Source organism: Enhydra lutris, unplaced genomic scaffold, assembly GCF_002288905.1.
Source record: "Enhydra lutris kenyoni isolate GAN:26980312 unplaced genomic scaffold, ASM228890v2 scaffoldscaffold9, whole genome shotgun sequence".
In the NCBI taxonomy this organism is placed as follows: Eukaryota; Metazoa; Chordata; class Mammalia; order Carnivora; family Mustelidae; genus Enhydra; species Enhydra lutris.
In genome coordinates, this window is record NW_019154093.1 from 23364202 (window position 1) to 23378209 (window position 14008).

The following is a 14008-nucleotide window of genomic DNA, read 5'->3' on the forward strand; positions in this document are numbered from 1 at the left end:
AGGGGAAGACAGCCTTTAAAAAGTATGTGCATAAAAGGCAGATACGGTAATAGAAGTATGTCCACATTACAGAGGACCCAAAAGGGGGTGTGGTCAAGTTTGGTATGAGAGAGTCAAGAAAGGCCTCAGAAGGGATGTTTGAAAAGAGTCTTCAAATATAAACAGTTGTTTATCATATGGTTGAGGCAAAAAAAGAGCATCCCAGGCAGAGGGTGTGAAATACTGCAGTTCATTTAGGCAGCTTCAAATAGTTTGCTATAGTTGGACCAAATGTAAGGCTGAAAAAGATGTCAGGAGCCAAGTCAGGTAAGGCCTTTTATGCCATGCTAGAGTGTGGGTTTCTATAGTTCCCTATACTGGAATGGTCTGATGTGGAATCCCTAACCTCTTTCCAACCATGTGGAAATGCTGGATAAAAGGTCTCTAATACAGAGCTGAGCTTGAAAGCAAGAAAGAGAAATCCTCAGATGCCAGGAAGAGAGAGGAAATTCAAACCCTGAGCTTTAAGTGGGAGCAGAAGCTAAACAGTTTTATGAAGCCAGATATAATGCTTGGGGTGTGAGATTTAGGGCCAGTATGGGAACTGCTGATAAGGGCTCAGGCTAATAATTTCCACCTGCAGCTGGGAGCTGAAACAGGTCTACCAAGTTTGTGAAAAATGAACTAGAAACATGCCATCCACTAGTCCAAGGAAACAGCATGAGACTGTATTCTGCTCAGGGGTTTTGGAAGGGAAAAGAATTGACTACAATAAATTAGAACCCCACTCTTATGACTATGCATAGTTTTAAATTTACACTCTGGGCAAAACTGAAAAAAAAAAAAAAGCATAAAAACTGGTATAGAAACAGAAATCCAGAGGCTTTGGCCAAGGCAAATGTGAGATTTCCCTGTTAAAACACCTCACAACCTGGGGCACCAGATTCCCATAGAGAACAGTCTCCATTAAAGATGAACTCATGGTGGGGCGCCTGAGTGGCTGTGGATTAAGCCTCTGCCTTCGGCTCAGGTCATGATCTCAGGGTCCTGGGATTGAGCCCCACGTCAGGCTCTCTGCTTAGCGGGGAGCCTACTTGCCCCCCATCTCTCTCTGTCTACCTGTGATCTCTGTCAAATAAATAAATAAACTCTTAAAAAAAAAAAAAAGATAAAAACTTGAAGATTTAAAAAAAAAAAAAAGATGAACTCATGGTCAAAATTACAAACTCTCCAAGAAAACTGATTTCCCGGAGGGAGGATGCGCAGACAGAGATAAATAATAGCATTTCTATGCCAAGAATTGGCGATAAGAGTATAATCTCAAAGAGATCTCTATGTGAATTTTCACAGAGATAAAAGACTAGAAATTAAAAGAACAGGATAGTATGAAAAGGAAGTGGGCAGATTTTTGAGGGAAATGTTAAGCCAGCTGATGAAAAAATTATGTGCTGATGCAGAAACGTTGAATGGATTAAAAGTAGACTAGCTGGAGCTACAGAGAGAAATGGTGGATTGGAAGCTTGATGTGAGGAAATCGCTTAGAATGCATCACAGAGAAATGGAGAAAAATATGAAAGAAAAGGTACACGAAGGACAGACAAGTTGTTTATATTTCTAATAGGGGTTTCCACAGTAGAAGCTTATGAGGAGTACACTAATAGATTTCACTGAGCTTACATCTTAAAACTTGTAAGGGTAAACACTAAAATGATAGCAATAGGATATATCATTTCCAACCCGTAAAGAAAAACAAGACCAAAGAAACCTAAACTTAAAAGCAAAGATAAGAAAGGAAAAGAAAAAGAAGCAAAGAGAATGTGTTTCCAGTTATATCTGTGCCTATAATAAGTGCAAATGGATTACCCTTGCCTGTTAAAAAGATAGAGATGCTCGGATTGGGTGGCAGATGGGTACAAAATAAAGCCACCATAGGCTATTTAAAGCGTAATGACCCAGAAAAGTTGAAAGTCAAGAGATGGAAGACAGTATTGAATACGTCACAGGCGGGAGTTCATCCAAGCAGTGTTTATAACTGGAAAAATATGGGGTAGGGAGACCCTAGATAACCATTAGGGGAATACATTTTAGAATTCTAAGACATGTGTATATAAAAATAATGGAATATTATTCATTACTATTACATGGATCAGCTGGGTTTACGTATATCAGTATGAATGAATCGAGAAAATATAATGAGTGAAAAAGCCTTTTGCAGAATGTTATGTTTATACTTTACACCTTCTTCCTATGGAATATAACCCCTTACCTGGTTTTGTTTATTTATTTTACATACCATTTAGCACTAATGATACTGCTTTATACTGTAGCAAATCATAACAAAGGACTTTTCTCATTTTTGGCTAAAGCACCTAAAGGCTGAGAACAAAGGAGAGTGTGTTCCCAAACGAGATTCTAGACTGTAGACTGTAGAACTTGTGAAGGCAGTACATGAAGACCAGTTTTGGAATCCTGAACGCATCGCCTACTCTAGGCTATGAAGAAGGTTGACGTTAAAGGAAGAGAGGAGGAAAAAAAAAAGCAGGAGAGGAGAGAGAGTTCATTTGGGTAAAGTGGGAGGGCTGTGGTATTTTCCCTTGGAGAACTGGACCTCTATTCCTGGAGCTGGTGCACACAGAGACCAGACCCGTGCCTGGGAAAGTCTAAAAAGAGGGAGTGGCTGTATGGGAAGGCTGTTAACCCTTAGAATTCTTCAGGGCAAAGATGTGGGTACAACAGAGAAAATGCTGGCTGGCCTGGAGTAGAATTAAAGGGGTTAGCTTCAAAAGGATCCTTGGAAGGACAGTGACACCCCTACAGAGAGAGTCTGTAAAGTGGTTTGTCAAAAACCAGGGACGTGTCATCGGCTGGCTGAACGAGGAGGCATGGCCAACATTCCCAGAACTGCAGGTGCCATCTCAAAACAATGGGAGGTCTCCAGGGAACCACAGAAGCATCCCATACGAGAAATACAGTCGGAACAGTCCGCTTTACATGGCTGCCGAGTCTAGAGAGCACACCTGAGGGAGTATCACAAAAGAAGTGAAGGCTTTCCCTTACTGCTCCTTTTCCCAGCTTGTAACTTGGAAGGGTCAGAGGTCAAAGCAAACAAGGAGATGAGGGGAGGAGGGGAAGCGCAGATGGGGCCAGGAGTCCAACATCTCCCTATGCTAGGCTGGAAGCAGACCCTAGCCAGGGAAGGGAATTGACACATTTTTTTTTAGTTGCTTTTTATTGAACTATAGTCTGCATATAGAAAAGTGGACAAATCGTGAGTGGACATTTTGACAGATTTTTCACAAAGTGAGCACATCTGTGTCACCAGTATCCAGAGCCAAGAAACAGAACGTTACCAGAATCCCAGAACCCTCTGTGCCCCCTTCCTTTCCCTAACTGGACCCACCTCCCCCAGCGTAGTAACCATGCAAGATAAGATTTTTTTTTTCTGTAATTATAAAAACAACTTTACTCTTTGGTCTTCCAGTTTAATTTTTCTTTAAATTTGTAGTCAAAATAATTTCACAATTACAGAACAGTTGCAAAGATCACAACCCCATCCCCTTCACCCAGATTCCTTAATTGTTTCTATTCTACACTTAGTGCAAAGATGCATGTCAACTTTAAGGTGGCGATTTCTTTTAGAAACAGGAGAAGATATAAGGAGACAAACTTTAGAATGTTTTGTTATTTTATGCAAAATGGCAAAATGTTAACTTTTTTCAATTACTGTTACTCTTTTTATGCGTTTGAAGTTTTTAAGTTTTTTTTTTTTTTCAAATAAGAGAGTTTGAATTTTATCATGTAGGAAGTGGGGAGCTGTTGAGGCATGCTTTTTATTGTTGAAATAAATATGCCTTTATGACTTCCTCACTCTCCATCCTTGCGTGTGAATTAAGACACTTAAGTGAGCTATAGGGTTGGTTCACCTTAGTATCGTTTTTCTTTTGTTCTCATCCTTATTGCCTCTCTCTGCTAAGTGCCCAGCGGTGTCTGACATGGTTAGATTAAAACTTGCACTTTTCCTAATAGATGTAACTCTCTTCCTGATTTGCAGTAAGCGGGACCTGCTTTTAAGCAATTACCCATCATTTGGGGCCATCATACACACTGTGCTTTGGTTCAGGTCATAATCAATAATTCATATGTCAATAGGAGCCCCATTAGTTCAGGTGAAGGCAGATGTTTTTCTAATGAAAATGTTCCATTTTCCAAATGACTTTTCTTTTTCCCAGAGAGTTGTGGTTATAGAAGACATAAAAAGATGGAAAACTACGTTGGAGCTTCCTGATCAGACCAGAGAGAATCTAGTGGAAGCTTTACGAGAATTAAAGAAGAAAATACCCTCCAGGGAAGTGTTAAAATCAACAAGGATAGGTATGTTCCTTCTGAATTTTAGGAAAAGTGCTCGTATTTTGTCTCCTTCCTTTCCTCCCTCCCTCAAACATTAAGTTATTTATCATATCAGTACTTCCCAAATTATCTGTGGTGAAGGACCATTATTTAAAAAATTCTCCATTGGTTGCAGACCAGTATATTTATAATATATAATAAAAATTGCCAGAAAAAGAAAATATACAAAATACATGCCCTACTTTTTTTTTTTCTTTTTCATTAGATTCAGCAGATACAGAATTACTTGGTTAAATTGCTATTAAAGTTTCTAAATGCTTACATCAGTTTCTGTACTTAACTCATGGACTGGTAACCATCAGTGATCTAAGGATAACTTTTTCTTTTTTTTAATTTATTTATTTGACAGAGAGAGAGATCACAGGTAGGCAGAGAGGCAGGCGGGGGGCGGGGTAGCAGGCTCCCTGCTGAGCAGAGAATCCGATATGAGGCTTGATCACAGGACCCTGAGATCATGACCTGAGCCGAAGGCAGAGGCTTAACCCACTGAGCCACCCAGGCGCCCCTAAGGATAACTTTTTAAGTGTGTTTGATGCTGGTTGTGCAGAGATGTCTGAGACAGGACCTCAAGGAACTTAGGGTTTGGTGGGAGAAACAAGCACGTAGACATCAGGAGCAGAAAATATTGTAGGTTATGAACAGAAACCTATAAATAATATCCTGGCTATCCTTCTGATCTGTGCAAGGCACATGCTGGCACAAAGGACAGAGTAGTCACTTACATCTGGGGAATTCAGAAAAGGCTTCATAGAAGAGATGACATTTCAGCTAAATCTTGATGTTTAATCTCGGCTTTTCTGTCTTGAGTCGAAATAACTCGCAGAGTGTGGTTTGTAAAAACAAAATGATAGCAACATTTGCCACTACATCATTTATTACAGCATTGAGATATTTAAAAGGTAAGTTGGGGACTTGGTTGAATTGCCATTTTAGTAGAGTACACAACTGTGAATAATATGCGAGGGAGGACCACCATGTGTTCCTCAAGCTGCTCCCAACTCCCTAGGGAGTCCAAGGTAGTCATTCACAGCTGCTGTTCTTGCCCTCGCTAGTGCAGCCATTGCCTTCTCTGCCTCCCCTTGACCTCTTGTTCATGAGAAGGAAAAGAGAGAGCAGCTTCAGACTGGCGCTAACAGCTGGCAAGAGCTCTGTGAAATCCCCCAGAGGGCCCCCCAAGAGTCCTGAGAGTTGCACCCCTGTAATATAAACCAGAACCTGAGAAAATTAGATGCTTAAAGAATGTAAAACCCTATCATGATGGCCAAGGAGACTCTCCCATCTGCTGCTAGATTTTCTCTTTATAGGTTGTGGTCACTAGAGGGCAATAAGACCATTCATATGGGCTGATAAGGTGTCTTCACCAGTAGAGGGTACTCGTGATTAATATTTCATGACGTGTGTGTGTGTGTGTGTGTGTGTGTGTGTGTGTGTGTGTATAGGCAGACACCACAAACACCATTTCTGATCAGATCTTAAATATCGATGGAATAGGCTGGAATTGTCCTACAAATACAGAACAGGTGATCATTTAAAAAAATATATATATTTCTGTTTGTGGGGGACCTGGCTGGCTAAGTCAGTAGAGCATATGACTCATAACCTTAGGGTTGTGAGTTCAAGCCCCACTTTGGGCATAGAGATTACTTTTAAAAATATTATTTCCGTTTGTCCTTTGAATACAGTTGTGAGTGTGCTTTTAAGAATGGGTGTGTCTGGGGTGCCTGGATGGCTCACTTGGTTAAACGACTGCTTTTGATTTGTGTCATGATCCTGTGGTCCTGGGATTGAGCCCCACATTGGGCTCCCTGCTCAGCGGGGAGCCCGCTTCTCCCTCTCCCTCTGCTGCTTTGCCTGCTTGTGCTCTCTCGTTCTTTCTGTCAAACAAATTAAAAAAAAAAAAAGAATGGGCATGTCTAATGTTCATAGATTTCAATTCAAGGATCATAATGAAACCATAATACAGGGGCTTAACTTCGGAGGAGCTGGAAAGTATCCAACTTTTGAGTCCTAACCCTTCCCCAAGTCCTCCCTAAACCTGAGGTTATATGGAATATAGGGATTTCTCGGTTCCGCTGTAGTTATTTCAGTTGCTAGGCTGAAAATTGATTTGGATCATTGCCTAAGAATGTTTATATTCTTCTACCTTTAGACTCCTGCCTGTCTCTATCCTGTGGGCTATAAGGGACACATATTTACCGAATACTTTCTTTGTGCTAGGAACTGTGTTGGCGTAATAATGAAGGAGACAGATATTGTCCCCCTTTTTGAATCCTGCAGTCTAATGGAAGGGCAGACAGTTTAAGACTTTATCATAGTGTGATGAGTGTTCTGATGACGGGTAGAAGCTAGCCAACAGAGTATACACGTTGGAAGTAGAGGAGAAGGTGTTGAAGAACATGTTAGGAAGTGGGGAACATCATGTGAGCTGTACAGAGGGCCGGAGGTGGGGGAGAACATGATGCATTCTGGAAACTAAAAGCTTGGTGTGTTTGAAATGTAATAAGCTGGAAAGAGTGTGGCAAGAAGTGAAATGGGAGACAGTCTGGACCAGATGGAGAAGGTTCTTTGTAAGTCTGTTTGGGTTTAGTGTGTGTATTAGTTACCCATCCCTGGGTAAAAGGTCCCCCCAAATTTAGCAGCTTAAGTATTTGTTACCTCATATAGTTTTTTGGAGGGTTGGGAATCTGGAAGCTGCTTATTTGGGTGGTTCTGATTCATGGTCTCTTAAGAGGTTACTGTCAAGCTATTGGCTGGGGCTGTGGTCATCTGAAAGCTTCACCAGGGCATGAGCATCTTAAAATGTCTCATTCAAAGGAATGCCGGGGGTGCCTGGGTGGCTCAGTCATTAAGCATCTGCCTTTGGCTCAGGTCATGATCCCAGGATCCTGGGATCGAGTCCCACATCAGGCTTCCTGCTCAGCTGGAAGCCTGCTTCTCCCTCTCCCTCTCCCCTTGCTTGTGTTCCCTCTCTCACAGTCTCTCTCTCTCTCTGTTAAGTAAATAAATAAAATTAAAAAAAAAAAAAAAAAGGAATGCTGGTGGGAGGCCTCACTTTCTCATCACGTGGGCTTCTCCTTATGGCTGCTCATGACATGGCAGCTGACGTTACCCAGAGCAAGCCATCTGAGAGAGAGCAACCAAGATGGATGCCACAGCGTCTTTCATGGAAATCTTGAAATTGGAAGTGGCATGCTATCACTTCTGTCATATTCTGTTGGTCACACAGACCAACACAGGTAAAATCTCGCCCCAGGGGCAACCGCATACAGGTTATGAATACCAAGAGCTAAGGATCGTTGGAGGTTATTAGTAGACTGGCTACCATAGCACGTATTTCTTATGTATTTTGCTTCCTGGATCTGCAGATTTATGTTCATTTGTAGAAATTTTATAGCCATTATCTCATCAAAAATGCCTCCTTCATTTTTGCTATTCCTTCATTTGGGAATTCAACAGTTAGCTTATCAGTCATCCTATCTCCTTATCTCACAGAATTCCAGGAAATTTCTTCAGATATAGATCTTCCAAGTCATTAATTCCCTCTTCAGCTCACTCTCATCTGCTGTTTAGCCCATTCATGGAGTTCTTTGTTTCAAAGCCATTTTACATTCTTACAAGTTTCCCCCCCCAATCTGTCTCTTTTCAATAGTATTTGTATATCCTTTTCACTGTGCCTTTTATTTCTTTATTTTTTTTTAAGATTTATTTATTTATTTGAGAGAGAATGAGAGCCTGCATGTATAAGTAGCGGGGGAGGGGAGGGAGAAGGAGAGAGAATCCACAAGCAGACGCCCCACTGAGCGTGGAGCCCAACTTGGGTCTTGATCCCTGGCCCTGAGGTCATGACCTGAGCCAAAGTCAGACACTTAACCCTCTGGCCATCCAGGCACCCCTATGCCTTTTGTTTCTTTAAATATTAATGTATGGTTCTTCTGTATTCTTCATCTATTTTAGTACTTGTAGTCCTTGAGGATTTAAATCTTTGTTTCTTCTGACTCCTGTGGTGCTTGCCTTTCCGAGTGCTTGTTGATTTTTAATTGTGAGCTCATTTTTTTCCCCCTTTTAATCCATGGGAATTCTGTGGGGTTAGGTTGGAGCTTCCCTCTAGAGAATTAACTCTTTTTGTTTGTTTGTTTCTGCCAGTAGTCAAAGACCACTTCTGACCTGGAATATTTAGCACATCCTGCAAGGATCCCAGCCCAGTATCAGAGTCCCACAGTTAGCTCTCCCACTTTACCACTGGCCCAAAGTTCAGAGTTTCAGCAGCATTGCTGTTAACATCACTCCTTAGGATAACCCCACTCCTTTAGCCTCTGCTTACTTTCTTGGAGGAGGGAATGAGGTGACTTTTATCCAGAATCTATTGCGGTGGGTAGCTTTAGTCCACCATAAAGCCCGAGATCTTAAGGATAATAAGTGGTTGTTATTGAAGGGTTTTGAGTAGAGGAGTGACATATTCAGATTTGCATCTTAGAAAAATCTGTCCACCACATGGTAAGAGTGTTGGAGAGAAGCAGACCTAGAGGAAAACCAGTTAAAAAGCAATTAAAATGTCTAGGTGAGAAATGAGAGTGGCCTGGATGGGATAGTCATCATGGGGATGGAGCCATGTGCTTGGAATCAAGAGATATAAATGGAATAAAATCCAAAGGACACAGCCTTTGATTGGATGTTGGGAATGAAGATAAAGAAATGAAGGTTGAGGCCCATATTTCTAATATGGGCAAATTGGTGGATGGCAGTACCACTTATTACTATAGAGATGGGGGGAATAAAGTTCAATTTTAGACTTACTGTATTTGACATACTGTGGGACAGCCAAGAGGAAATGTCCAACAAAACGTTGGATGGATGTACAAGACTGCAGCTAAGGAGAGACCATATACATCTATTTGAGAGACGTTATCAGCATATAAACAGACATTGAGGCAATAGAAAGAAGTAACCTTGTCCAGGGAGAATATATAAGAAAAGCTAAGAGCCAAGTCCCAAATCCTACAGCATACCAATATTGAAGAGACTTACAAAAGGAAATTGAGAAGGTGTGACCAGAGAAACAGAAAGGAAAAAGGAGGGCATGCTGTCATAGAGTGGGAAGGAGTCGGGTGTTTGCTGGGGATGGAGGGGTGGTGGCCGAGATCAGCATGCCCATTGTTGTCAAAGGGCCAAATAAATGAGATCTAGAAATTGAATGTTGGATTTTGCAAAGTAGGGTCTTTAATGATTTTGGTAAGGACAGTTTCAAAGGCAAGGTTGGGAGCAGAAGCTTGAAGAGAGAGGAGGAGATAAGGAAATGAAACTGGTAGTAGACAACTCTTTCAGGAAATTTTGTTTTGAGGGGCACCTGGGTGGCTCAGTCAGTTAAGTGTCTGCCTTTGGCTCAGGTCATGATCCTAGGGTCCTGGGATGGAGCCCTGCATCAGGCTCACTGCTCAGCAGAGAGCCTGCTTCTCCCCTTCCCTCTGCCTGACTCTCTGCCTGTGCTCTCTATCTCTGTGTCAAATAAATAAATAAAATCTTTAAAAAAAAAAAAAAAAGTTTGTGTTGAAAGAAAAGAGAGAGGCAGCAGTATCAGAAAGGGAATGTGAGATGGAAGAAAGTTCTGATTTTTGGAACAGAGGAGACACTAACCTGATGAGTGACAGGCTCACAGAGGGACCTTGTCTGGGAGAAGGGACCAGCCTAAGCAAGGTCTGACTGTGGAAGTGAGAGGGAATGAGGACACCAATATGCCTTTCTCTGTGTTGTCCTCTCCTCCGGCTCTTTCTGTCTTTTATAGCCACATTCCTTTAAAAATGATTGATACAACTCCCATTTCTGCCCCTCCTCACTCCTTCATTAGAACCCTTTCTGTCCTGGCTTCTCCCATACCACTGTTCTTTCCTCGCAGGACACAAGTGATTTCTTTCTATCCAAATCCAGTAGTCTTGTCTCATTTCTCATCTTCCCAGAACTGTGAACTTGAGACCATTGATTACTCTCTTTTCTGTTGACGTTAATGGCACTGAACTTCTTCCGAATTCTGTGTCTATTTTTTTATATGTTAATTTCTTTTTTTATATGTTTATTTCTTTCATACCCCCTATCTGAGTTTATAATGACTCATTTATCTGCTTCTTTGTTATTTCATAACTAGCAGCTCTGTGTTCGCAGGACATTGCTCTTTTATTCACCAGCATGTTTCAGCTGTTAGTGCGGCATATAGCAGCAGCTCAGGATATATTGATCAAATCAGTGAAAATGACAAGGACAAAGATGTTCTCCATGGCTCGCTCTAGCTTTATATATCCCACTTCCTGCCATTCTCTGTTTCTTTGTTCTCATCCCTTTCCCTTAACAGACAGTGCTGTTCCCAAATCTCAGACCTCAGTCCACTGCTTTAGAAGTACTTAACCAGAAGGGCCTCTGGGTAGCTCAGTCAGTTGAGCATCTGCCTTCGGCTCAGGTCATGATCTCAGGATCCTGGATTCAAGCCCCTCATTGGGCTCCCTGCTCAGCCGGGAATCTGATTCTCCTTCTCCCTCTGCCTCCTCCCCGCCCAGCTCGTGCTCGTGCTGATGCTCATGTTCTGTCTCTCTCTCTCTCAAATAAAGAAGTAAATCTTTAAAGAAAGAAAGAACTTAACCGGAGAGCTTGTCCACTTCTCCAGTTTAACTGAGGTCACTTAATTCAGGTGACTCTTGGGTATGTATCCCCTGTCCTCACTAATTTTTGAAACTTAAGACTTTTAGAAATGTTCCAATTTATATTCCTGCTGCTTTCTTAAAATCTTACTAATTTAATAGGTAAAAATAGCATCTTGTTTTCATTTGCTGCACAGAATAAATTGTCTGTTTTTTGGCCCTTTGTCCTTTTTTGTGAATTGTTTTTATTATTTGCCTGTTAACTGTTGAGATCTGACCATTTTTGTTTTCTTTTTCTGAATTCTCTAAAGTCAATGTCATAACACTTTCAAATCCATTTAGCTCCTTCAATTTATAAACAAAGAAGCTCAGACCCAGAGAGATGAAGTGACTTATCCAGGGCCACTTAGTGAGGTTGGCAACAGAAATGTAATGAGAGCTCATGTCTCTTGGGGCAGGGTTCTTTCCTGGTTAGCAGACAGACTGCCATCGTGCCCTGGACCCCAGCCATATGGGCCTTTATTTTATCAGAGCATTTCTTTGGGTTCTGCCATCTGCTCAAACATACCTCCTTAAGTCAGAATTTAATACCTTTTCTTATGTACCCCAAATGGGAGTTTTCTCTTGGTATTCCCATTTTAGTCAACATGCCTAGGATTTTGCTGGGACATAAACTCTTTAGGTAGAAAGGTCCAACAGGCAGCTGGAACAGTGGATTGAAATCAGATAAGAGATTTAAGATGGACAATATGTATTTGGAAGTCATCTGCCCAGAAGCATTTGCTTACAATCACCTAAGTGGTTGAATTCTCTGAATAAAAGTAAAAGAAAAGGCTAAAGGATTGAACCTGAGAGAATGTCTGTGGTGGGGAAGTAGGAGGAAGAAGAGGAGCCAGTAAAGAGACAGAGGGAATATAATTAAAAAGGAAGAGGGAGAGAGGCAGGGCAGAAAAATGGCATGCAGACCCTAACACGCAGAAGAAATGTGTGACCTCACTTTTCTCAAGTGGTCTGGAAAGTCAGGGGCTGGCTGGGCAAAAGCCTTTGGACCTGGCACTGAATTAAGGGTTCTGTGACTAGATACCTTGGTTATAGAGGAAATAAGTGGGCAAGGGGTATGGGGTAAATGTCTGGTAAGGCGGTGGGGTCAAGCCTTGCCCTCTTAACTGGGGGAGCAAGCATGGCCCCTTTTGCAATACTGCACATATGACTATTATGGGAAAATTATATGTCTGTCCTATTGATCTGATTTCAGAGATGTCTTATTTTCATTTATGATTGGTCAACAACACCGAAAAACCCTGTACCCACAAAGTACTTTCCCATCTATGATCTCATTTGATCCAGATAACAGTCGTATGAGGGGAATGTTACAATTTTCTGCATTTTACAAATGGGAAAACTGAGGCTTAGAGAGTTTGAAGTAATTTGCCCTTGGTCAGAAAACCAAATAATAAGTGACAAAGCTATGATGTATTTATATCATGTCATGTCATCTCTTGAAACCTAAAAGTACACCTTTGTCCATGGTAAATTCTTGCTTGCCCCTCAAGACCCAGGTGAAACCCAGTCTTCTGTGTGAAGCCAAAAATGTTTGTTGAATGAATAAATGAGTTAGTGAGTGGGTGAATGAATGGGTGTGTGATTTAACTTGCTCAAGGTTATAGAATAAGTTCGTGGCAAGGACCTTTCAGATGGCCTGTTCTTTTCAAGTTGTCCAGTAGATTGTGTCATTGCTTCAGCAATCTTGAACTTCTTATAGATTCTTGTATTCCTTTTCTATTGAATAATGCCCTGACAAATTGCCACAAAATTAGTGGTTTAAACCTTGAAATGCAGATTTATTATCTTACAGTTTCATAGGTCAGAAGACAGTTCTCATTGGACTAAAATCAAGGTGTTGGCAAGGCTACATTCCTTCCTGGATTCTTTAGGGAAGAATCGGTTTCTTTGCCTTTTCCTGTTTCTAGAAGCACCTGCATTCCGTGGTTTATGGTTCCCTCCCTTCATCTGCAGAGCTGGCAATGGTAGAATTCTCATATCTTATCTCTCTGACACAAGCCTTCTGTCTCTTCTACTTTTAAAAAGACCTGTGTGATTAGATTGGGCCCACTTAGATAATTCAGGCTGATCTTCCCATCTCAGGGTCCTTAACCTTAATCTTGTCAAAGTTCAATTTTCCACATAAGGTAACATGTTCACAGGTTCTGAGGATTGGGGCATGGACATCCTTGACGATCATTACTTTGCTTCCCACAGTCCTTAAATTATACCATGCTAGTTCAGGTTCCGTTTTCTCCTTCACTGTGCTCCTTCTCTTCTTGAATCATTATCAAGACTCAAGATAAGAATTGCCTCTTTTCATGGTGTTCCCTGGCCTTTTTGTCAGCTGAATCAACTATCTGTCCTTCTGACCCTCCCTGGAGTTCCCCTTCAATACTGTCTTAGGATCTTGGACCTACCAGTAACACTTTTGTGTATTTTGTTTTGTTTAGGTGTCTTCTCCTATGCTAAGAACTACCTGGGGCTCCTTGGGTACAGGATTGTCTTGTTCAACATTCTGTCCCAGTGTCTAGCACAAAGCCTGGTACATACTTCGTATTTGGTAATGTTTGTCAAATGAGCAAAAGACTGCTTCCTGCAGGGAATTTGTCTTACCAGTGTTCTGGCATGCAGAAACCCCTTGCCCTTAAACCTAGGGGACTTGACTTAGATCATGAGACCAGCCAGTGCACTGCCTGCTTTCAAACATAAACTTCATGGAGCAAATAATGACTTTGCAGATCATTAACTTCCTTGATGTAGCCACTGACCAACTTGTGACCTTGGGGAAAGGTCACAGAGCCTCACATTTTTTCATCTTGATTGGGAAGAGGTAGGACTGTATCATCACCAGGGGCATGAGTATAGGGTTAAAGCATGAGGTCTAGAGCCACACTGCCTACATTTGAAAACTGGTCCCACTTCTTACTTGCCATATCCCACAAGCCACTGAATTT

The 14008-nt window shown here is 41.6% G+C and overlaps 1 protein-coding gene across 1 annotated transcript in view; it reads left to right on the plus strand.

The window, feature by feature from the left end:
- LOC111143596 (transcription elongation factor A N-terminal and central domain containing 2) overlaps positions 1-14008 on the plus strand; it is a 37386-nt gene that overhangs the window by 7900 nt on the left and 15478 nt on the right. The window contains exon 3 of the mRNA XM_022497423.1: positions 4209-4350. Coding sequence (XP_022353131.1) covers positions 4209-4350 — 142 coding nt within the window. The remainder of the gene's footprint in view (positions 1-4208; positions 4351-14008) is intronic.